The sequence below is a fragment of the Heliconius melpomene genome, chromosome 16 (genome assembly GCF_056956725.1).
Source record: "Heliconius melpomene rosina isolate 202511_hmr_F chromosome 16, ASM5695672v1, whole genome shotgun sequence".
Taxonomy (NCBI): Eukaryota; Metazoa; Arthropoda; class Insecta; order Lepidoptera; family Nymphalidae; genus Heliconius; species Heliconius melpomene.
The window spans coordinates 9734103-9759014 of NC_140404.1; the positions used below are offsets into that span (position 1 = coordinate 9734103).

The following is a 24912-nucleotide window of genomic DNA, read 5'->3' on the forward strand; positions in this document are numbered from 1 at the left end:
TTTAGACAGACGGTTATTTTTACTGACTCACTAAGATGCCTAATGGCGTTAAGACGTAACCCATTTCATAGTAAATTAAGATCTTCAATTGTATTAAGGATTCGTGAAGAATTGTACTCATGTTATCTAAAGGGTTTGGATATTACTTTAGTCTGGATTCCAGGACATTCTGGAATTAGTGGGAATGAATCGGCAGACTCCTGCGCTAAGTTAGCTACTCAGTGTGGCACTTTAGATCACTTTTCTAATTCGGCCCAGGATTTGTTGTCCCTTGCATCTGCCCATCTGGATGAGTCCTGGAGGAAACTCTGGGAAAGATCAAAGTCTCTGAAAGGTAAGTACTATGCTTCTATCCAACCTTCTATCCCAAAGCGACCTTGGTTTTTTACTCAAAAACTTACTGAACGGAGAATTATATCAACAATTTGTCGTTTGCGTTTTGGGCATGCATGTACACCTGTTCATCTGGCTAAGATCAGGGTCAGGGATCACTCTCTGTGTGAATGTGGCCTCGACGACGGTTCTCCTTCTCACATCCTTTTCTCTTGTCCTAAATTGACCCGTCCCTTATATGACACCCTTCCTTATAAAGTTCCCCGCCCCCTGAATGTCCAGTGTTTGTTAATGTTTGTGTTTAGTCCGTTATGTAAATTTTTATGTAAATATATTAAGAATAACAAAATTAAACTATAAACTAACATCTGTGTAAAATAATAGATATTACTAACCCTCTTTATTTATATATTGTATATATATTTTTTGTATTGTTATAGGTGAAGGCAGTATTTTAACTGGATCTCTCTTAAACATGCATTTTTCTGTTGTATAATATTATTCCTTTTTTTACCGTACAACCTCTTGCGTGAGTTCTCCATTCAACGTGACACTGGCGAAGTGATTTTGTGCTCAACTGGCACGTTCGGAACGCCATTATAGAAAGAACAGAACAGAACAGAACAGAAAATAAAGCAGATAGATAAACAATAGTTTTCTAAATAAATAATCATACCTCATTAGCAATGTCAATGTGTAAACAAAACAAGTAAAATTAGATTCATTATAGTTACTACGTTCAACTCGCTTCCTTAAACGACGTAAATTGTATTATTGTGCAGTAAAAAAACAATCGTTCAGAATCTTTTTCCGCTTTCCTCCAACGCAACATCGAGACAATGAATGCCAGTCCTCGTCAGGTAATGTGAGACATTAATGTTTATATATTTTTTTACTTATTTACATATTGAATCTAACAAACAGAATATATAATTATCAATAGAACTTGCGAATGAAAACTGAATGTCTGCTGGGATTGGAGATATTTTGCTGGAGTAGGTAATTTAATTTCTCCCTTGCCATTCGTGTTACATACTTATTCAGTCTTTTCCAGCTTCACGCTGTATCCCGCACACAGCAGGGTAGGCAGAGGGAACCTAGTGTTAAAAAAATCCGTTCCTCACTTTCTGCCGAATTCTGGAGGCGTTGCGTGTCGTTGAGTAGCAGAACTCAATGCCGCGCTTTGCACCAGACCACCACTGCACCAGACACCAGAGCAAAAGAAATGGAAATTGGAAACATTTGAATCATTAATTATTATGATAATTAATAATTCAAATGTCTCCTTATGACGTTATCAAGTAAACAGATAACCCGTAATTTTTATGTTGGCAACTAGGTAGTTAATTTACCCATAAGGTAGATAATATTTTCCAAAATATTCTTAATGTTTGCAACATATAGCAAAATTTAAAACAAATTTATTAGGTAAAACTGTACTCTCATATCCTTAAAAATTTAAAAGACTTGACTACAGAATGGTGAGAATTCCAAAAACACACAATATGGTAACAAACTGTGTCACCATATTATCATACCAAAACCCAAATAAAACAAATTAAAAAGAAACAGGTCTTAAAAATAAAAACAACACACATTTAAAAAAACTTTATTATTAACTCGTAATCATAAGACCTTAAGTCCCTAAGCATCCCCATTTTGGCGCAGGGGTCAAGGACCTCCCATAGCACATACTAGCACCGTGACGACACCATGGCAAACCATCCACTGCGACTAGCCCACACACATGGGGTTCCGCCGCCATATTCTAAGAGAGTATAATATTATACCACTCAATAAGAATATTACCATGTTAAATAATGTGTCAATAAAACAGGTACACAGAAATGGCTACTTGTGGGAAATATTACCAACGACCATCCTGCGCCATTTCACACCCACCCCTTGTTCTAAATAACGTTTAACTTACATTTCTGAAACGAAATTCGAGTTTTACATTTCTTTTTCAATTCAAGAATATTTTACACAATATTATTTATTATCATACACAAGTACGATAGAATCAAATCAATTACTTACATACAACTTGACTGATAGAAAAAATATACTACAATAGGAAAATAACCAACAATTTATCTAATTTAAATATTTACAGCAGTGTTCGCAAATACATACATCACATTATATAGTACAGTTGAAAGTTATATTAGTAAAATACATATACAAAAAAAATATTAACATGATATAAAAAGGTTATATTACTTTATGCAAATGTATTAACAATAACCTTTTAAAGTAATATATTTGCAAGAAACACGTTATTCAGTAAATAATTCAACCAAAGATGTTATAGAAAAATAACAGTGTACATTATCTATAGCTTATGATATATTACATTCGTTTGATAAAATGTATATAATGTTACGAAATTGAATGAAAAATTTTGAGCTTTTATCTATAATTTCTATTACATAGCATGTTTTAATGACAACTATTATAAAAAAGTTAATTCCAACAAGAAATTTACATTCGTTATTTGTAATATCAGATAACAATTTAGAACCAATTAAGAGGAAACATAGACAAAAATTAAGAATAATAATAAGTACTGATATACATAATAAAAATGAATTATATGGAAATACAAACAAAATAACGTAACTAATGGTTCACTTTTTTTTACAAGTTTAAAAAATTATATGAAGTATCAATGAAAAGTTTCAATTATAATATACTATTTTTTTTGCCAGTTATATTTTTTTGGCTATTTTTTTTTTATTTTTTTTATTAACTAAATAAGTATTTTTCTTTTAGTTTCTTAATTCTTCTTCATCTCCTATCTTCTAATCCTGCTTAAGTTTTTATCAGAGGAGGCACAGCCTTAGTATTTTTTTTATATTTTAAATCACTTCACAAAGGCTTCTGGAGGTATTTTTCCTTCTGATCTAAGTTGGTTGAAAATAAACAACGCTCGTTGATAATCCCAACCAGTTTCTTGTAAACAACTGAAAATAATATTAAATTATAAAAAATATAATGAAAATATTCTAATATTGCAAACATATAAAATTCGATATTCAGTTAACTGAATATATCATACATAAATGTATTTAATGTCAATAATTTGGTATAACAATGATATTTTACGTAATTTAGATACTTTCAGACTCTTACAATATTTCAAAATACAAATACTACTATTTCTACCATAATGATCCAATCTCTTTAGTCAATGTATAATCTGCTCTTTATCCTCTGTATGTTTTAACTGTATTTACTAATAATATTGAGTCAATATACATAAATATATAAATAAAAAAACAGTTTACTTTGGCACACCACAATAGTGTACGACTGTAAATTTAATATATATCACGTTTTTTCATTTCCTCCTCCTAGCACGAGAAAGTGCGGCGTTAAGTTCCGCCAATAGAACAATTTGGTACTCACTTTACAGTCCAATGCTCATTCATCCCGGTCTGTTGAGACAGCGTGGCAAGCATGGCTCGTTGGTTATCATCATGTGAACTAGGTGCTGGGGCTGGAGCAGGTGTAGGGGCAGGAGCTCCATCTTGTGGGAATGACTTTTCTTCCTGGGGAAAATGGGGAAATTAAAATGAAAGTAAGCCACCCAAATTCAAAAAACGATGATACTATTGCATATAATTACTTTATACAGTAACCTTTATTTAGCAATGACTTTGAAATATATAATCAAAATTAAGAAAAATGACATCATTTAGGTGATTCAACATGTGAAACAAGTTTAAATTTTTAGATTTAAAAGGTTCGGAATTTATATTTCAAAGATTTTAATGTATGTAGATAAAAAATGGGGGCAAATTAACTACATGATATTTCTGTATCTCAATTCTCTCACATTATCTAAATAATGCCAAAATATAATAGCATTACAATACATGTTGTATACAATGTTGTGGTGCAGTGGAACAGTATCAGACTACAACGCAATGGTATAATCCCCACTGAGGTGAACCACTTGATTTTAATTATTACATTTCTCTGCTCTGGTACTCCAAGAGAGTGTTTAGTTCCACTACTCAATATAAATTGTCTTGAAAAAATTGTGGTGCTTGAGCAACAAAGTATCTATACACTAGATTCCCTCTGCCTACCCTATTATATGTGGGAAGCCGCGAGAAACTGTGAATCCTACTTTGGTGTAGTATATTTTTAAAAAAAATTTTATTTAATTAATTTACCTGTTCCCTAGTAGTGTTAGTGATGAACAGCATATCATTTGTGATAGAGAACCCGCCTCCACTATTGGGCACTATCACAAATGTTCTGTGGAATGAGCGTGTCGGGTTCCCTGCTGTCACTGTCTCTTTAAATACTCCATTCATCGTCAGAACTATCATTGCAGGCTGAGGATAAAAAAAACACATTTTAACATTAAATTATTAATTTACAATAACAACAACATTAAATTATTAATTTACAATATTTTCTACTTATTTTTTTTTATTTTCACTATGTATCCCGCATATAGCCAAAGCGGTATAGCGTCTGCTGCGGCATTGTGGGTTCAATATACACTCGGCGCAATGGATTATTTTCATTTTCTCGCTCTGATAAGAGAAAGAACAAAATTTTGTCGTCGTAATTAATTATAATATAAATTTGCCATAAAATTATGTAGTAGTTAGGATATAGGGCGTGAAGATAAAGAAAACATAGTTTTATACGACAATACATCTAAGACGACAGAAGATTAACAATAAAACACCCACTTACCGTAAAAACTAATAAATCCACAGCAAAACCCATCAAATCATGTTTAGTTTTTGGTAAGTCCGACAGGAATGATACAACTTGTAATCTTCCCGTACGTAGATATCTTCTTCTGGACTCTCTTTCTGTTATGCGCATTATATTTCTACTGTTTGATATGTAGGCGTTCAGTCTGTAAGAAAATAAAAATACATTTTTTCTGCTTCACCCTGTATCCCGCATGTAGCAGGGTAGGCAGGCTAAGTGTCACTCCAACGTAACACAAAAGTAACACTCCTCTTTCCAAGTAATATTGGAGGCATTGCATGTTAGGTGGCGGAACTCAACTCCATACTTTGCCACACCAGAGGGAAGAAAAGGAAATATTTAATATTTAATTTCCTATAGTGGGAATCAAACCCATAACCTGTAACAGAAACATGACTAGCTGTGACAACGACCGGGTCAAGAATTTCCAAAATCGTTTGACCAAGTTGATGCCTGATATTAAAATATGGAAAAAAAACTCTATACTCATACTATAAAAATATTACATATTTTATGAAAAATGTGAATATTGTAAAGTAGCTTTTAGTATCATATATTATTTGCAAAAACAAATTTGCTAATATTATAGACTTTAATTTAAATGAATAAGAAATTATTATTTGTAATAATAACCAACCTAGTAAGCGCAGCACTCCTACTGTCATTGCTCAAATAACTAGCCGCCATGGACATAGTGGCCGTTTCGTGGTAAGCTTCTAACAATGGCTGTCTTGATTCCGAATCGTATATAGCAAAGTATTGAGTTAGAAAATCTCTAACTAAAGTCTGTCCTGCCGGGTCTATTAGGAAGGATTGTTGACTTGGTGGCAATGAAAGGTCTTCTGATACGTCGAAACCGATTGCTGGGGGGAGCTCCTCGCCATCCTGTTGTCAATTTTATTATTAAAATGGAAAGATTATATTAACATATCATAGTTGGTATTTAGTGTGATAAATGTTGTGGCTGTTGATTTAAATGTAATTTATCAATTTTGACCTTTATCAGGTTTGGTTATAAAGTTTGGTTGACAACTAACTTGCAATGTCTCTAAAGAGACAGAGAATGGAAAAAGGTTGTTATATTGAATGTAGTTTTAGTATTAATATTCATTAAAATTTTACAAACTTATAAGTTATATATTGAGTAATGTGTTAGTAATGTTTGTTAACAATATGGCACATCTAATATACTTACTGTACTTTAATGGTGGACCAGTAAATGTTCATTAGGGTTTGCTATATTCTAACTTAAATATATATTATTACTAAGAATTTTCATTCAACATACTAAAACAATATACAAAATTATATAAAAAAAGGAAGACATATTTCAGAATGAAATGCCAAATGCTGTTGACATACTCTTTATTTATAAGCTTTTTGTAATATTAAAGTACTTTTTAAAATAATGTGTTCCTTTAAAAAACTTACCAATCTGGCCAGTTTGGGAAATTTCTTCCGCACATCGCTGGACATACAAACATTGGATAAGATGTAAAGATGTCTGAAACTCTTACAAATCATTAATAATATACATACTTATAATAATGACAGTGCTATTTTCACTTTAAATATTATTGGATTTATTCTATTTATATATGAAAAGGGCACTGTCATTATTAATAAATGCATAATAATTTTATTAAAATAATTATCAGGAAACCATTTTAGCTTATGATTATTCATTTGGAATCTTTAAAAAGCGAAGTGTAAATTAAAAAGCTTTGTGTAATAACACAATTAAAAAAAGCAAAGTTCGGTCGACAAGTCGTGCCCGCCCTGAAGTTAGCTGTAGATAAATAACTGCGCAGATTTGATTTTAGGATCTTTATTTACTTTTGATTATTTTCATCCCGAGTATATAAATCTAATCTCGGTACAGTTACGATTTTACGACCGAATTGTACTATTTTAATTTCTTCTGTAATGTTGATTAGAACAAAAAATGCAATGAACATAAAGAACAAGTTGAATATAAGTAGTACATGTTTTTTTATACATTATATATGTTTCAACTTTAAAAATAGAGCATTACAATTAAATAGGGTGTGTTTTTTTACTTTTCATTTATATTAAAAATTATAATACAAATTAATTTTGGTCATTACTGTGTTTATGTTATACTGATATAAATATATGTGAAAAATTGTAATATCCAAATTATATTATATTACATAAGGGAAAGTGTACACTATAATGCCTGTCACAGTTTGTTTTTGATCTCATCTTCGTCAGCTAAAAATATTTTTATATGAGAAACAATTAAAACATTCATATTATCATTCCGATGCAATCACAAATATAAAAATATTTCTCATGCAAGAAATCATCTCATAAATTAGACTGTGAATGAACCTTGATTGATAATATAATGTAAACCCTCTCTGATGTGACAAACATAACTAAAAATAAAGGACTCATTCACAATATATCAGAAGTAAATTACCTCTTGAGAAATCTTAAGAATCATCTCTATGTAACCTATAAATATATTAAGAAATGGGCTTTTAAAAGTAAGAGGACACATTAGAGAGCATATAAAAATTATCATTTTATAATACATGTATAATATTAAAATGTAAAAGTGTATGAGATCATAATAAATTAATTAAAATGTATGTTGTAAATAAATTTAAAATATTTAAAGTAATGTGTTAAAGTTAAAGTGTATTTAAGTGATGTGTAATGATAACATATCAATAGAGTTTTCCACATAATCTTTTGAACTTAAAGTACTTAACGTTCCTCAAGTCCTTCACTTTTTGTTATGTTTTCATAATTGTAAAATATAATTACATATGTAAAAGAATACACAAAATGATTTAATTTTAATAAATAAAAAAATGCTTCATATTATATCAGGGACAACAGTAAAATTTATAAGAGCTATGTAAAGTACAGTGTAAACTTTAAATCAATTATCCCAATTTAACAAACTCTCAACACAATAGAAAAATATGTAGATTAACATAATAAACAGTAAAAGAACCATTTAATTAAACAAAATTATAAAATATTTATATTATGAATTATTTATCCTTGCAAGAGTCCTATTTCACCCTTACACCTCCATCTGCCTTAGACATAGCTACTTTATGCTATTTTCATCTTCAAAGTTGTTTCAACTAGGAATTCATTTTTCTTAGAAACAAATTTTGAATTAGTGTTACCTGACATAAATATCATGATCATTAAATTTTTTCATTAAAGGATTTCCTTTGAGGTAGATCTCCACCAGAGGCAGGGCTTTCAATGGGTCGAGGGAGCCTAAGAATGGTATCTATAAAAGAATTACAATAATAAATTGTAGATAAAAAAATGAATGTTGTTATGGCAAAGTGGAACAGTGTCTGACAGTTAACACAATGGTTGTAGTTTAAAAATTTACTTAACTAATTAATTTAAAAATATATACCTCTATATTTTAACATCTTCAAAAGATAAAAATATATTATCAGAAAAGTTACATGAAATGCTAACAACAAAGTTGTAACAAGCATAAAAATTTAACATAGCTTGATAAGAACATAATATGTTCAGTGTTTGGATAGTTTCCAAAAGGTGCAGGTTGGAATCCTGCTATAAGCATATATACTATAGAAAAAGTCACTTTACTAAATAAAAGAAACTCACCCTGTTATCTCCTAAGTATAAAATTTTTAAGTTCTTGAACTTGGTACACAATATCTTCAAATGTTCAATCCCATGCAACTTGTTATCATTCAAATTTAAGGCTTCTAAATCAGGAATGTTTTCTGCTATTATATCAATGGCTGCTAACATAACAATTGGACGGAATAAAGCACAGAATATATCAGTCAGTTCTGAAAATAAAAAAAATAGCTTAAAACTTATTCAATTTACAGCCAAGCTACTGGCAACAAATAAAATGTGCACCTTTCATAAGTTTGTTGTTATAAAGTTCTGCAAATTATTTTAAGTTAGGCAAGCCACTATAGACAATTTAATTAACTGTGTAAACAACATTAGCAATTATAATTAAAGGATAAAAATGTATAGAATTAACATTCATTGAAACTTTCCACTTATGCAAGATAGCTGTCAGTCTCCGTAATAATGAAATTGTAATATTAATATTTTACTAACTGTTTAGTTTGTCTCTGGATCTTAGTAGAAGTATGTTCTGAAGTAGCTTTATATTTATGATGATTTAAAATAAACTTGCAAAAATATCAATTACAAGCAATATTATAAAACAAGACTTTTACCTGAATCTGCATGGAACTTGGTTAAATCTAAAGCTTTTGTTGTAACATTGTATCTTTTAGCCATTGCTAGTTTCATTTTCTCCTTCATGTTGTCATCAATCGCTACATTTGGTACTGAGTTTCTTACTATTACAACCAATTTGAATCCATCTGACATTACAATTTTTCTGTCTGCATTAAATAATTGTTCCGCAATCTTCACATCATCCACATAGAAAACTGCTGCATTGCCATTTATTTTATAATAATGTGGTATAAACACTTCAGGTGACAAAAATCCTAGAAGAGCTTGCAAAACAACTTGTTTGTCATGTTTAGCTCCGTATGGAATTACGATTTGGTACCATGGCAGTGGTCCAGGTATAAATCTCCTTTTTGATGCAGGTCTCGGTGCTGGAGAACTTAGACGACCCCCTCGATTTCTAAATCCTTTTCTATTTACCCCTGGTCCTCCTGTCGTTCCCATATCAATATCGCCATCGAGTAATAGTTGAGCATCATTCCATGTACGGAACTTATTTTTCCCTTTGTTTGTTCCTGGTTTGAAACTAACTCGTCTGGTATTGTTACTGTGTATCCGGTCGTCGTGTTCTAGGTAAAATATAAATAACTTTCGTATGAAATGAAAAATAAAATTAAGTATGAAATATATACTATACAAGTTTTATGTACTTCTCATAAAATATTTGACCATATTTTGCGTGGTAAAAACATTATACATACAAAATGAATCAATATTTTTTTAATAAAAATATTTAAATATAACTTGCCAAAATGTTCATTAGGTTTCCAGTTTCGTATTCTTCCACCACGTTTAGGCATGTTGTTTATTGAAGAAATGGTTTTGCCTTTAATACACTTTCCTCTTCAAATTATTAATTGCTTTAGAGATTACACTCTAAATAATAGAATATAATATTATTATTTATAAATATTTCTATTACTTTACACTTTAATATTAGTTAAAAATATTAATTTATTTAGTGCTTGTAATGGCGTCACAATTTATAAATTCACCAAAGCTTAGCCAGACAATGTTGTACACTTCTCCCCACAGAATACAGATTATAAAAATAATATATAGATTATAAAGTACACACTATAGAGATACTAGTACTATAGAATAGACTAGTAATATAGTTAAATATGTGTATGTTACAAATAATATGTTGAAAAATATAATATATTGATTGTGGATTAATTACTTATGTAAAAACTGTGTCAAATTAGGAATAAACTTTATATGCAACTTTTGACCATTTTTTTGTCCACATATCGTTCGTATATCAAAGTTCCGTTTTTCTTTGGTTGCAACTTTGAGTATTTTAAGTATTCATGTATAGAACTTTTATGTTTAAAATAATTATACAGATATGCTTACTATTACAATAAGTAAAGTGAAAATTATTTATGATTCTAATATATTATTTTATAGTTTTTTTATTTAATATAATGTTAATAGAGAAATAAATAGAGAAAAAAATATTTCACTAAAATTAGTTATAAATTAAATATAAAGTTAAATAATATAAAATTAGTAAAGAATTACATCTATTTATTATTCGCCATAAAACCATATCGCGAATGTCTATGGTACACGCTATTGTCGCTTCTTTTTACGCAAGCCATGTTTCACTATTGGCATATTATTATTCTTAAATAAAATCAATATTTTCACTTTTTACAAAGAATATTATGTATTTTAGCTTTTAATTCAAAATATTTGAATAAAATAATGTTAACTTCTTATAAGTAAATGTTAAAAGTAAAATCATTTATTGTATTTGTGTAAAAATTTAAAATGGAACGCACTGGCAACTATAGCATTTAAAAATAAAAACGACCACAGACAAAGTTCGTGTGCTTTTCGACGAGTCTGCCATGTTTTGTCCTACTTGTCGCGCTTGATCAACGCGTTCGCGATTTCTGTTTAAAACTATTATTTTACTGAATGTATCGACGGCTGTGTTTTGTTTACAAATAGTGTAGTTAATGACTGTATAATTACGCTGTTATAATGTGAAGTTAATCAATTACTTTTGATACTTATGTGTATTATGGTGTAGTTCACATTTCATTAAAATAGAAATTGTTCACAAGCTTGCTATTGCACTACCGTGAACAGATATATTCCGTCACGACTTTAAAATAGTATTAAGTCGTATAATTTAGTAAAAATAAGCAACTTCGATCCTGTGACGCAACCCACGTGCAAATAATTTAACAAGCATCTCATGCACATTTGTTATTATTTTGTTCGCGGCTCGCGAGTTCGATTCGAGCTTGTAAGGATCGGATCGAAGAAGGAAAATCGTGTCGTCCGTCTTGCTCCCTCCCGTCGCGTTTATCGTCGATTCCGTTGCATTCATTCATTTTCATAAACCGAAATAGATTTTGTCGGTCGGTCGGGTGGTCGGGTGTACCGTGGTCCGTGCAATTGTTTTGGTGTGGTAGTGTTGGTGGTGTCCGAGCGCACACGTGACGGGGTCGGGCCTGCAGCGGGCCAGGGTGAATCACCGCGCGGTGCCGTGTCGCCCGTTGTTTACCCGCGAGTGCATCGGTGAGTGCGTGAACGGAAGTGCAAAGGCATGTGCGGCGCGGGTTGGCGCCGATGACATCGCCGTCCGAGGCGACGGCGTTTTGAGCCAGTGAACGAGTGATTAGATATGCCTCTTGGGTTATGAGTGTGTGACAAAGTTGTAGTGCATTGAGGACACTGGAGCCCCTAGACGGAGTTGGGCCCGCTGGGGCGGCCCTGGTGCTTCTCGGGGCTCCGCACGAAGGCAAAATGGAACGTGCGTGGAACCGCCACCACCATTTCAACATGCTCATGGATGACAATGCCAAAAACAAATGTAAGTATTTTTAATATGTTTTTATGTTAGAACAATAATAGTTAAAACAATGTTGTGTTAGAACAATAATATTTCTAGAAGATAAAGATGTCTTATTGTGGAAAAAATTGACTTCTTTTACTATATATATACATTTTCTATTTTATATTAACTTCAATTTAATTTTTTATTCATTCATTCATTCATATTCATTCTTAGAATTTTTTTTTATTATCAACATAATAAGTTAATGTTTGGTCATTATACTTTAAATAAAAGATTGATTAGATTCAATTAAATAAAAGTACTTTTGAGGTCCGTTTCTACATCAGTCTGGCAACATGTTGTTTTAGATACTCTTTTAGGCTGAGCGACCTAAGACAAAAAAAATAATGCACATTGCAAATAAATATAATATTATGGTACTTTAAGTATACTAATGAATTTTAAAAAATATTGACAATCAAGTTTAATTTTGTTTGCCATTTTTGTATTAAAATTACAAGTTCAAAGTTTAAGTTCATTTGATATTAAGTACTACTTTATTGAAAACATATATCTATAGTTTAAGCACATGCTTAATATGCATGCTATAACATTATAAAAATACTCTTTTTTTTAAGTAGAATACAAGTAGTAATGTATGTCATTGTTCATTATAATAATTTATATGTTTTAAACATCCAAGGGAGCACTTTCCTTTTGATGTTCAAGTTGAGCTCAACTTGTTACATACAGTCTAAACTTGCATTGAGTTACATGGATGGGTCTTTAGTGTAATAGACATAATAGAATTTTCCATTTTATCACCTCCACTGACACAACTGCAGGCAGTTTCCTGTGTGTATAGATTTATATTGTTGAATGCACACAGCCCTCTGTGACCTACCTGTAAGTACTGCCCTACATCCCTTTGACCTGATTTTACTCTTGCATCTGATTAGGGTAGAGTTATAGATTGTTTGGTTAAGGCTAATTAATAATATTAATACCAATAATTTAAAAGCAGTTGTTTTTTTTAAAGAAACAACATCAATTTCCACTTGTTTAAACGGCCTTTAATCTCAAATTTAAGTTGAAATAATATTAAAAAAAATAACAACAACTGTAAGTTCACTGGACCGAAAAATATTGTGATTTATGATATAACGCGAAGTTTATTTTGTGTTAAATTGATCGCTTCATGTAGCCTCGACCCCAAAACTGCTTAACGCGCGTCGACCTCCCCAACCTCTAACCTAATTCTACGCTCAACCCTCGCAGATGGGTGCTTGCATTGATGCTTTTATTAGATAATACAACTTTTGGGCCCTCATCCCGATATACGACTGACAATATTAAATTGGAACACAATTATACTTTATCACCGCCACAATACCCGTAAATTGAGTAAATCACTTCATTTCTTGTTATTTATTTACGATACGGGCTGTTGGGATCAGGATACGTAATACGGTTCGTATCGTGGAGACAACTTTATGGGCGTCATTGGGAAACCCGCACGTGAAAGAAAAGTAAAGTTTTAAACCCAAATCGATGTTATCTATTCCTGCAATGAGGGCAGCATAGACAGCTAGAATTGTCTAATTATGTGATAAGTATATTTACGATTCCAGATGATGGTATATCTCAGATTCTCTCACCTCCCACGCTTTTGGCACTCCATTAAAGATAGTTATGCCGGATCCACGTAAATAAAACGAGGATTGTGCTCCCGATACCCAGTTTCTAGTTCTGTGACCGATCACAAATCCGAATGAGATCAAACAATTTGGTGGTTAATTGGTTTTACAATGTATTTTTACTAATAATTGGTAACATGAGTCTATAAGTTCAGAGTACAAGACTTTTATAATATACATAATTTTATTTTTTCAATTTCTAAATATGTGATACTGTAACGAATTATTTTATTTATTTTGTTGATTCCTGCACTAAGGAAATAATATATTATTGTTAAAATATTATGCGTAAAGAAAATCAAAATATAGCATTCACGAAAGTTTAACCAAATGTACGTAAACCAACCGAGGTGAAATTATTCTTGAAAGTTGACCATGACGTATACAGCAAGTTATTTTTAATTATACATTTACGGTATAATTAATTGTGCTGCGTAATTAATTAATAATTATATATCGCTATCTCAACGCTGCTGAGATGTTGGTGAGTACTTGAATGTTGCTAGTCAAACCAATGTAATGGTAAATATTGGGCGGATCGCAAAACAATGGGAATCATAAAAGGTTCCCGAATGGAACAGAAGTGCCAAATATTGACGGCAGTCCCCGAGCCTGGGCCGCGCTCACACCCGCGATCAACTTTCATTCACCGACAGAAAGTAGTTGCTATGCGGATGCCGGCCATGCGCTGGCTGCCATTAAACCAAAACGCTCGTGCAGCGGCCGTCATGTAGATGATATCGTGTTTCGAAAGTAACCTGCTATAGTTTACTTGTTTTAAACGTTTTCTCATTTCCATCGGTCCTCGTTAAGGCTGAGTAAATCAAGCTAACTGCCAATAATGCTGTGAAATACGATTGCAATCCAATTGTAATGAGAGAGTCGACTAGAGCGTATGAAATATTGTGCATGTAATCTATCATAATTTATTTAATTTTTAACTTATAGAATATCGGTACTGAAAATGTCCTTGTCAGAATTATCAATAATATAACATTTTTCCTTATATTTGAGTAATTAGTAATTATGTATAAGTTTAGTTAAGCTATTGTTCCAATAGAGTCACCTTCGTCAACATATTGTGATGATATTGTTTTGTACTTAATAATAAGTAATACGTCATAATGTCCGTGCTCATGAATAATATTAGTTTTTCATATAAGGTAGCGGTAAATGCTATAGTTGGTCGCTAACACATGGATATAGTTAGTTGGACGTTTAACGGTAACCGTTTGAGTGGCCATATCTCCTCGGCGGCGCAGGCGGGCCGTCTCGGCGGTGAATGGTCACCTTTCTCCGACACACAGTCTAGACGATTCGGCTGCAGTCAGTGAATGAAATTCACATCGGAATGCGGAACAAATTATTGGCCCACCAAAATGTACGGTTCCGAGAATCTGATAGATTTGAGAGAAACTAGATGATTTACAGGTCGAATTTTATTCTGATATGCCATCGTGTTGTTTTTAAATATTTTATAGTATAACTATTGGAGCATATTTTTGATAATATATGTAAAATTAATTGAATATTCATAAAAAAAAAATTACTTCACGCTGTATCCTGTGGTATGCTGTATCCACAGCAGGTGGAGGGAACCTAGTATTTAGACACTTCGTATAAATTTATATATTATTTTTCAATGATATATTATATTTATATTTAAATTTCTCGAGTCGAACCCACAACCAGTCGCGTTTGCAATCACACACTCTGTGCCCCTGCGCCACCATTGGCCTCAATATTAAAATAAATTTAAAATTTGGTGTTTAAGGCGATATAGAGGCAAATAGCGAGACTCGCATAATTGTCAGCGTAGTCTTATTGTGCAGACTGTCCGCGGTAGTGCCTGCAGCAGTGCCCGCCTGAGCGTGGGCCCGTGGTCCACCAAACGTGTGGGTATTCAGGTACCCGATGCAAATGGCTAAGATTTCTCCAGCGTCGAGGCTCCGCTCGCACTCGACCCATTATATTTGCGGCCACGATTTCATTGCTCACCGACAATCATTTGCATTTTAATTGGATTTAGTCTCGCTTACATATCATACTGCCTGCTTTGTCGTTACCGACGCTGTTTCCAACAAGCCAGCTAAATGTTGTCATCGTTCTGGAAAACCCAATACATATCTGTTTACACCCGGTGGAAATATTGCAGATATGTATTTAGCAAGTAATAAACTTCATAAATGATATTAATTCGACGTCGACAGTCGAGCCTCATATTGGAAAGTATTATTGAATTTCACAAAAGTGCACATTTTTGCGTTTTTACGTGTGTTTCCATAGGAAGTACGCATATTTCGTAACTACAATAACCTGTCGCTGTCGTTGAAAAATAAATACTTTGTTAAGTATTATTATAAGGCGCGGTGTTGGCGGAGTGTGACGAGTCAGCCCTAAAGTGCCCCCCGGTGTCAACGACCGGCCGCGAAGGTTTTTGCGCGGCGAACGGTGGTTTATTTTAATATATTATTGAATGAATATATGGAAAGTCAAAACTTGGTGGCGGAAGTCCTTTTGTATTAATATACGTTTTGTATACGAAGCACCAATCGATGTGTAAATAAGTACATTGTGTTCGTAGTTACTGACACAGAACAAATAAGATATTAAAATAAAATTCTTTGATTTTATGCAATTTTAACTTTTTTCAAGTTTATTATTAAAACATATCTATTATCTGGTATGCCTATTAAATTGTATGTATCTACACATCTTTTAGTTCTAATTTGTACTGAATTTACTCGTAACTTTTCTATAGATATTTTAATGAAAAATAATATGTATTGGTGATATTTTATGAGAATAGAAAATCGTTAACGGTTATTGTGATATCTGACAGTGAGAAGCTAAAAAGTGGTAGGTGCTATGAAATAACACAGCCAATGCCCTGATCATGGTCGACGTCAGGGTCTATTGATGAGGATAATGAGGTTTATTGCAGAAATAGAAATTACAAAATGTATACGTGGTTAGATCAGTTGATTTCTCTGTCTGAGACAGCCACCAGTTATAGTGTCCTCGGAGATTTTTTTAGTTTTGTAACGTCCACAATGAATTCTTTATAAATTGTACTTACTACTTATAAATAAATTAAGTAGCCAAAATATAATGTTTTAAACACAGCAACACAGCATTGCTCAGCGGGCCCCGCGTCGCTGACCGGCCTTTTTTGCTACGCTACAGCTAACCTAACTAAAGCTAACAAATGCTAGACAGTCTTAACTGTCTCAGATCATGATCAAATATATTTACCTATCTTATACTTTAAACTATGTGTAAGTCTTTTAAATATACTGAATCATTGGTATTAAAAATAAAATATAAAAAACTTGATGTAGGTATGTTCTTCGGTGGCAATGACAAACTTTAATTGGCCTGAATTTTAAAATTTTTATTTTTTTTTTCCAATTTTAGGAAAAAATATTAAATATATTCTAATTGTAGGTGATGCTAAATTGGGAGTTTTGCGTCACGCTCGCATCGATTTACCAAGTAAAGTTTTAATGATATCCTCTGCCCTCTCGAATGGGCTCATGGATAAACATAATAGTAAATATTGCCTTATCTTTCACACTATTCCAAAGATATTTTTAAATCTTAAAAAATACTGTTTCGATATAAGTTTCTCCCATGGGAGAATGTAATGTGATACTGAGTGACGTACGACGACTGCTATCTGTAAAGCGATATATTATTGACATTACAAGCGCTTATATCAATGATAGATAATGATTTTTCCAGTGTATTTTATTATTGTTCCTTATTACATGTGAATATTTATTGGTCAAAGAAATATCTTTAAAAATTCAAATTAATATGTGATTAAAATTTATCATAGCCTCGCTTATTTAACATTTCAAAAGATAAATTAAAAAAAAAAACACATTAAAACTATTATGTTATTTAAAAAAACAACCTGAGTTACTAAGCGAACAATTAATACCTAAACAATTGCCATGTATTATAAATTTCCATAATTGCGATAAGCCTTAAGTAATAACTTTAATTAGCAAAAAGTATAATTTGTGATAAGAGAAAAAAAAGAAAGTTTGTTCATTCATTCAACATGTAAAGAACTCGATGGGCACAATTTCCATACAGTCGTTCTTTTGACCGGATGTATTAAAATTGGCGCCAGAATGCAAGTCGCGCGAACTATGGATATATACTATGTATACGTATATGTTTTCATCAATGATGCGGTACAATCGCGTGCGGCGTCGATAACGGCGCGGGCGGCGGGCGCGTTGTTTTCGCGCACCTCGCGGGCCCCGGGTTAACGGCCAGACGCGCGCGCCGGACGTTAAACCTGCCCGGGACCGGACCGCGGCCTCGCTGCCTCCTCGCCTCCTCGCCTCGTCTGTCTCTGTACGAACTAGAGGCGTGTGTCGTTCGTCCTTGAGACTATGTTTTTTTTTAAATATTTATTAAATGATTTTTTTTGTTTTTTTCTTTTTTTGGGGGAATGAAGAAAAATAAAACATTTTTTTTATTTTATAACATACATAAAAATACTTATCATAAACATAATATTATGTTAATAAATAATTTTATGATATAATTAACAAAATATGTTTTCTTTGTTCGTGTTAAAAGTCACTGCTCGTATTTAAAACGTTTGATACTAACGTTGGCGATCACCCGCAGACAAGGTCAAATAATATACCTAAGTCTGAATTCACAGTATCCGATGATAACATTAATACGTCTAGGTAGCTAAGCGTTTCTTTTGGTTTCTCAGAAGGTCCGAGCAAAACTTAAAACTAAATTGTTTGGCCTTTGTAAATAAAATAAGAATAGGGAAAAGTCATTGTCTCGTTGTTGTTATTATTTAAAGTTTTTAATATTTTTCTAGGAAATTCACGTTCCAGGTTGTTGCTTAGATCTATTGTGAATAAGTTATTTTTTAATCTGTTTAAGGCTAATATCGATTCTTAGAGAGAATGCCAAAAAAAAATACAAAATATGTAAAGTGTTATTTGAACAATATCTAAAACTGTTCAAAGACGCCGCTATTTAAATATTTTCTATATATTATACAAATCTACGTATATGTTTTTTTAATAAATATTAAAATATTGTAGTGTTAATGTTTTAGACCTTGAAAGTAATATTTTTTAATTCAAGGAAATCTGGTTGTAGCCGTCAAGCGGAATTAGCTTTTAAATAGTCTTACATGCAAATTAATGCTGGCATAGAAACAAAATTATGTCCTTAGTCATCCTATCTAGACAAGACTTGCGACATTGTTAGAAACAATACCTAATGCTCGTTGACTAAACCTGCATATTATATTATTATGATTATATTATTTTTGACATTATTTTTATTTCTCCGCTCTGGTTAGATAAGACCCGGACTTCTACCAATTATTACTCTACTTCGAAATTTAATTTAAAAATAGAGAATGAAGTGCCTTAACACTGTTCTCTATGCTCACCTTGCTGTAAGCGGGAAAAACGTAAAGCAAAACTAAACAGAACTATATTGATAGTAGGTAATTTAGATAGGAATTAAGGTTATTATTTCATTTTATAATTTTCTTAGTAAATTTGAATCTTTTTTTTTATTGAATTTTCATTTAGAACATGCGTGTTCACATTATTATATGATAATTAAATGAGATTTTTTATATCTATTAAATTGATATACCTACACGGTGGCCTTTGCATATTAATTTTCAAAACGAAATTTTTGTACCTCCACACCAAGGTGAAAACACGGTAGATTATAAAGTTTTCTAAGACAGCAATCGATATATTTTATGGGTAGCTAAGGTCTATACAGGAATAACCGTAGAGAGATTGTTTACGATACGGCTCTGCCTCGAGATTTTGCTGTACCTGTACCTACTCTAGTCTTCCAGCTCAGGCGGGCCGGGTGCACAGGTGGGATGGAGGCGAGGAACGCCTGCGTCAGTGCTTTTTCACTCTTTGTTTGACTCGAGGATTTGCATACAATCGGAGAAATTGCGTGGTCGGTAGCAGCCGGGTTTTTGTACTTGTAAACGGCGGTTTTATACTTAGAAGTGATCAAATGCCAGTCTGTACCTTTAGTGATTTATCGGTTTTTCAGCTCTCGCTGGTGTAATTTTTGTAGTCATTATTTGGTCTTGAGTTGAAAATTGACTAAACAAAAATGATAAATTATTTCTTTGTATTGTATGTGGAGTCAGTTCTGGTGCGGAAGTACGGGCGTGCAAATGTAAACGCGACAGGTTGAGGGTCCGAATTAAATATTTTCAGTCTCAACGCCGAACGAAAATCTTAATGGGAACAGAGTGTTTTAATACTAGATTGCCAGGTTCCCTCTGCCTACCCTTCTATATGTGGAATACAGCGTAAAGCTGAAAATAAAAAATAATTACTATTGTTGATCGGGCATTAAATGTAACAAGAGCGCAGTAACACAATCATAAACATAGCAAGAGTAACAACATGACATTGAATGCATACTTAATGGTGAATCCCTCATCGATAAAAACACCGCAATCCGTCATAAGTAAGTAGATCGACGCGTTTGTCACCTGAGTCACGTGGTCTGGTCGCCGTCGTCAGAGCTGGCCGGCGTTAGTTGGCTCGGGCCGCCCGCGCCGCTCGCCGCTCTGATCGCCGCCGATGTTGTCAACAACGCCACGTGGATAAACACTGTTGCACAACGCCGAGTGAGTGACGCGCAAGGACGAGCCAACGTATACTGACAAAATGTGCTATCGAGATGGTGCCGCGAGGAACGCTGGCTTCCGACATTGCCACTATCATCCAAGTATTTCTTTGTTTTCCTAATGATACGTGCTCTGAGCGCTTTGTTTTTTGACGCGAAATGATCCGTTTCTGTGATAAGTTGTTTGTTCCGTGTTTAGATACCTTGGATTTGCCCATTGAATCTGTGGGATGTCTACTATAAAACAGGAGGACAAAGATGGTTGTAAGTTGTTATTTTATACACTTTTGTACATACAAAGTTCTTTAAAAAAATATAAATGTTTCTTTTTAAATTTTACTTGTATATTTAATTAAAATAAGAGCAAAATTTTGATATTCATTCCATATTATACGAATATAATATTTAATATTCATCTAAATACGAGCTGACTCGTTATCAAACTACACACATTACGACGAAAATATATAGTAAATTTCCAACTTAATTGCGTCATCTCCATGTTGAAATCTGATATTTGGTGTTTATCATAACATGAATCGTCATTTTATTGGTGAAATAATGTTCATTATTATAGTAAAAGTGCAATTGCACTTTATAAACGGCAAACTTAGTTCGCACCTCCCACGCCGGTTTATTAACTGGTGGCCGCTAGTCGCATTCCACGCATACCTACCACAGGTTGTCGGCCGGCACTGCGGCTGGTCCGCGCGGCTCGCAGCGGTGACGTCGAAACCCGCCCTCCACCGCCCTGCCGGACCGCACGGAACTCATCGGGGAAACCCACACTTGGACTCGATACTGCGCAGTTAAAATACACTGTCGTGATTGTTATTCTGCTGCTCTCCTGTACTCGTACTTGTACTGTATGCCCGATCTACACGTGTCCCTAAAATTAGTGCGACCTTACTGGACCTAATTTAAGATGTTATTCAGCATTGTTGTTGTTGTTGTTTCGATATATGGTGAAATTTCACTTACTAAGCGTGTTTTTCGTATGTAAATATATGAAAATGCACTCACTATAGTCAAAATATTTTTTAATATATTTAATTAATAGGGAAAACTTTCAGCAAGTATATAACGTTAGGGATTACCATTTTAAATTTCAGCCATATTAAAATTAAATTATAAATTAATTGCTTTTTTACTTGTTTACCAACGTAGACATGTTATTTGGAGTGAGAGATATACATTCTAACTTCAATCTTAAATGAATACTGTCTCTAAACGTAAAACTCATCTGAATAAATAAACCCGCAGTAATCGCGAACGTTACGTGACAGAGCTAAAGGAGCGCACTTACGCCGACGTCACACGTATGCGCCTCTCAACTACGCAGTTGTCCAGATCACATGCGATAGCATGCGGAGGACGGCGTGGACGGCGATAATAGAAAGCCTTACTAGTTCACTTGCTCTACATGTAGAATGATATTTGCTTTTTTGATTGATTATTTTTTTTTATTTTGGTTTTATGTCGTTTGTGTTGTTTTTGATTTGTTTTGTTGAATGCATTAATATTGTCGGCTTTGAGGAGTGTAATGTAAGAGTACAAAATTGACCTATATTTTTTTTATATATGTAGTAGAGAATAAAAACAATTTTCGAAATTGAAAAACCTTCTGATAATACCTATAGGTACTTATAGTTTTTTAAGAGCGTTCTTTGTCTCTCCTGATAATTTGTTTAATAGGCTGTTTAAACTCTTAAGTTGACGATGTAAAAAGTTTCTTTGAACTAACTAAAAAATGTACAGATGTTTTGTGTATTACGAAAGTCTAAAACAATAGTGACGAGATAATACAGAGATTAACTGATATATTAATTGAATTAACACAAAGTGAGCTGAACTCACGAGGCACTGAACGAACTTTCCTCTGTGCAAAAGTCGCCTTGAAATAAACGAGTGAGTCGAACTCTTGTGTTTTATTATGAAATGTCACGTCGTGCCAGACGGTACATAAATAAATCTGAATTAACTTGTCTGCAACCTCGGCTTTCCTTAACTGCACTTAATTTCACACTTTGGACCCACTTATGTGTGTAAAAAAGCAACATGTATAAACATCAACAAACAATATTGGACAATAAACATCAAAACTTCTATATAATAATTTGAGGCTGAAAATCCTGTCATTTACAACGATTGGTTAGCTTCTATTAGTTAGGTAGTAAGTGACCCGTAATTTACAAGGCAATCTGTTTCATCAACATGAAATTATTCATTGCGTGACAAAAGTTAACTCACTAAATTATACGGTCAAAATATTTTATGTTCTCATGCTATAAAAAATAATCTAATTGAATTTGATACCTAGATGCGTGTGTATATACGTATAATGATAACACTTTATGGCTCCAGTAGCACCTAAATAAAATAACTTGTGAATGTTAATAGTTTGTTGTATAAAATTAATAAATCATAGAATATTTAAATATACGCAACATTTTCAATTAAAAATAATATGTCAGCAAATATATTTAATATTTATAACAATTCTAAATTTTTAATTGTATCGATCTGTTATTTGCCTATATGTTTATAAGGGTCTCATAAATATCAGAAGCATGAGTCATTAAGGACGTGGAGAGACTTGTGAAACTGTTGGTGATACAATTTACTCTACAAGTAATGATTGTGAATGTAGATCCCAAACTAATGATTCAGAGACTTGTCCAATACAATATCTGAGTGGGTAAATTTATGTAATTAAAAAGAGTAACAGATTTTTTTCTGTCTTAGCCCATAGAGAAAGTGGCAAAGGTAAAAGAGGAAAAAGTCTTAAAAGCAATATGTTTCACTTTACCTACTCTGTGTACAGTATAAAACTTAACTCTCTCAACACTTTGCTTGCTACTTGTCAAAACAGTCCCAATGGGAAGCCGCCGAGAGATTCTTAGTGACTTGTTCCACGCCTGTCGGTGAACAGGCAACATGCGATGAACTTTGTAAAGATTGATACGTACTTAGTAACTGACAAGTCCGAAACAATGTCGGCACTCGCAAAGTAATAGCTCTATCAGATTGTTTGTTTTCTTCTTTCTCATCTTCTTCCTCAACATCTACTCAAGGACTGTACTTGACTTTTAACGTTATATACCTATAACTATTGTATTATATTATGATTATTGTTTTCTTTTTTCTCACACAAAAACATATTTCGTAATATTTAAGGAAAACATTATTTTTTTTATCATATGGTTAAAAAATTAAAACTCATGCTCAGGTTATATGTTTAGATGGCATATTGAATATTTTTATTTTCATGTGCATGTGCATCATTCTAAGGAAGGGAAATACAGAATTTTACCTGGAAATATATTTTAATTTACAACCCAAAAATATTGTATACATCAATTTATTTAATACATTTATTTGCCTATAAATTTTATATACATTTTCTGTCTGAAACAAAGACATTTTAATTGAGAATCGGTGGGTCCAAGCTTGCTTGCTTACTTATAATATCCATTAAGTGTTAAGATCGTGAGTAACTCTCAAGTTTGGTAGTAATTCTCCGTATTGAACATGATTTGTGTTTGTTTCAGTGGGTGTGGTCGGCGGCGGCATGCCGGAGGCCGCCGGCGGCGAGAGGCGACACGGCCCTCTGTACGGGCGGCTGGTCGCCGAAGAGCAGCTCGCGTCCATGAGCGCGCCTTCGGACATTCAGGTGAGCGCCCAAGTGCGCAACCCAAGAGCTTTCTGGCGCTACCGTACCCCCGCCCAGGTAAATGATGCACGAGGCAGTTTGGGCTAACTCGATTACGTTACGTGGTAGAGATAATTAAACATAAAGACGAGACTTGTGACACTCTTTAATATAATTTTTATTAATTGTCAATAATAATATATTTAAAAGTAAATAATATTACAAAAATTATATGTATCTTGAACGTCTTAGCACGTTAAATGCGTACCAGCGGTATCGTCCTCATTGTTTTATTAAAAGCACCATTAACAACGCTGTCAGTGTAGGGTAGCGGTAGACGTTACGCGCAAGTAAATAAATTATCCCTCAAACAAAGTGCCACTAATTATCTACAAGCTCTCTTTTGCTGGAATACTGAATGTATTCGAGTGTTAAGTACGGGCTAAACGTACCGCTGTACGAGTGTAGGTATTTCGTGTCTAGACATAGGTAATTATTTAATGGGCCCCCCGACTAAAGTTTTACCTGTAAAAGCAGATTTTTTTTTTCGTTTCATTCTAATTAATGATGATGATAATGATACGATTTTCAGTTTCAGTTATAACATTTGAAATATGTATGTGCTTCCATAATGAGTAAGTTTTACGAAGCAACGATATCAAACTGTCTCGTGTAGATCGCTTACGTACACACTTGGATCCATTTGATGAATTTACTTTCTTTTTTGTTTAAAAAAACACTTAGGCAGATCTCTTCCGCTTGTTTTGTTTATG

The 24912-nt window shown here is 33.0% G+C and overlaps 2 protein-coding genes across 8 annotated transcripts in view; one reads left to right on the forward strand and one right to left on the reverse strand.

The window, feature by feature from the left end:
* Positions 1-1933: 1933 nt before the first annotated feature.
* sbr (nuclear RNA export factor small bristles) lies at positions 1934-10379 on the reverse strand. Its single transcript, XM_085199009.1, has 10 exons — positions 10076-10379; positions 9306-9896; positions 8710-8900; positions 8247-8356; positions 6508-6544; positions 5714-5961; positions 5053-5221; positions 4518-4682; positions 3745-3887; positions 1934-3299 (listed from the first exon to the last, which is right to left on the reverse strand). The coding sequence occupies exons 1-10, from the start codon at positions 10125-10127 to the stop codon at positions 3200-3202; spliced, it is 1806 nt and encodes a 601-aa protein (XP_085055135.1). The 5' UTR covers positions 10128-10379; the 3' UTR covers positions 1934-3199.
* Positions 10380-11161: 782 nt separating this feature from the next.
* mnb (minibrain) overlaps positions 11162-24912 on the forward strand; it is an 88454-nt gene continuing 74703 nt past the window's right edge. For 2 of the 7 annotated variants that reach the window (XM_085198946.1, XM_085198953.1), the window contains exons 1-2: positions 11162-12160; positions 24039-24217. In XM_085198946.1, the coding sequence (XP_085055072.1) occupies positions 12094-12160; positions 24039-24217 (246 nt within the window). In that variant the 5' untranslated portion in view covers positions 11162-12093. Of the gene's footprint in view, positions 12161-20392; positions 20590-20686; positions 20752-24038; positions 24218-24912 lie in introns of those variants that run through there. The other 5 variants (XM_085198948.1, XM_085198952.1, XM_085198949.1 and 2 more) reach the window with 5 other exon arrangements.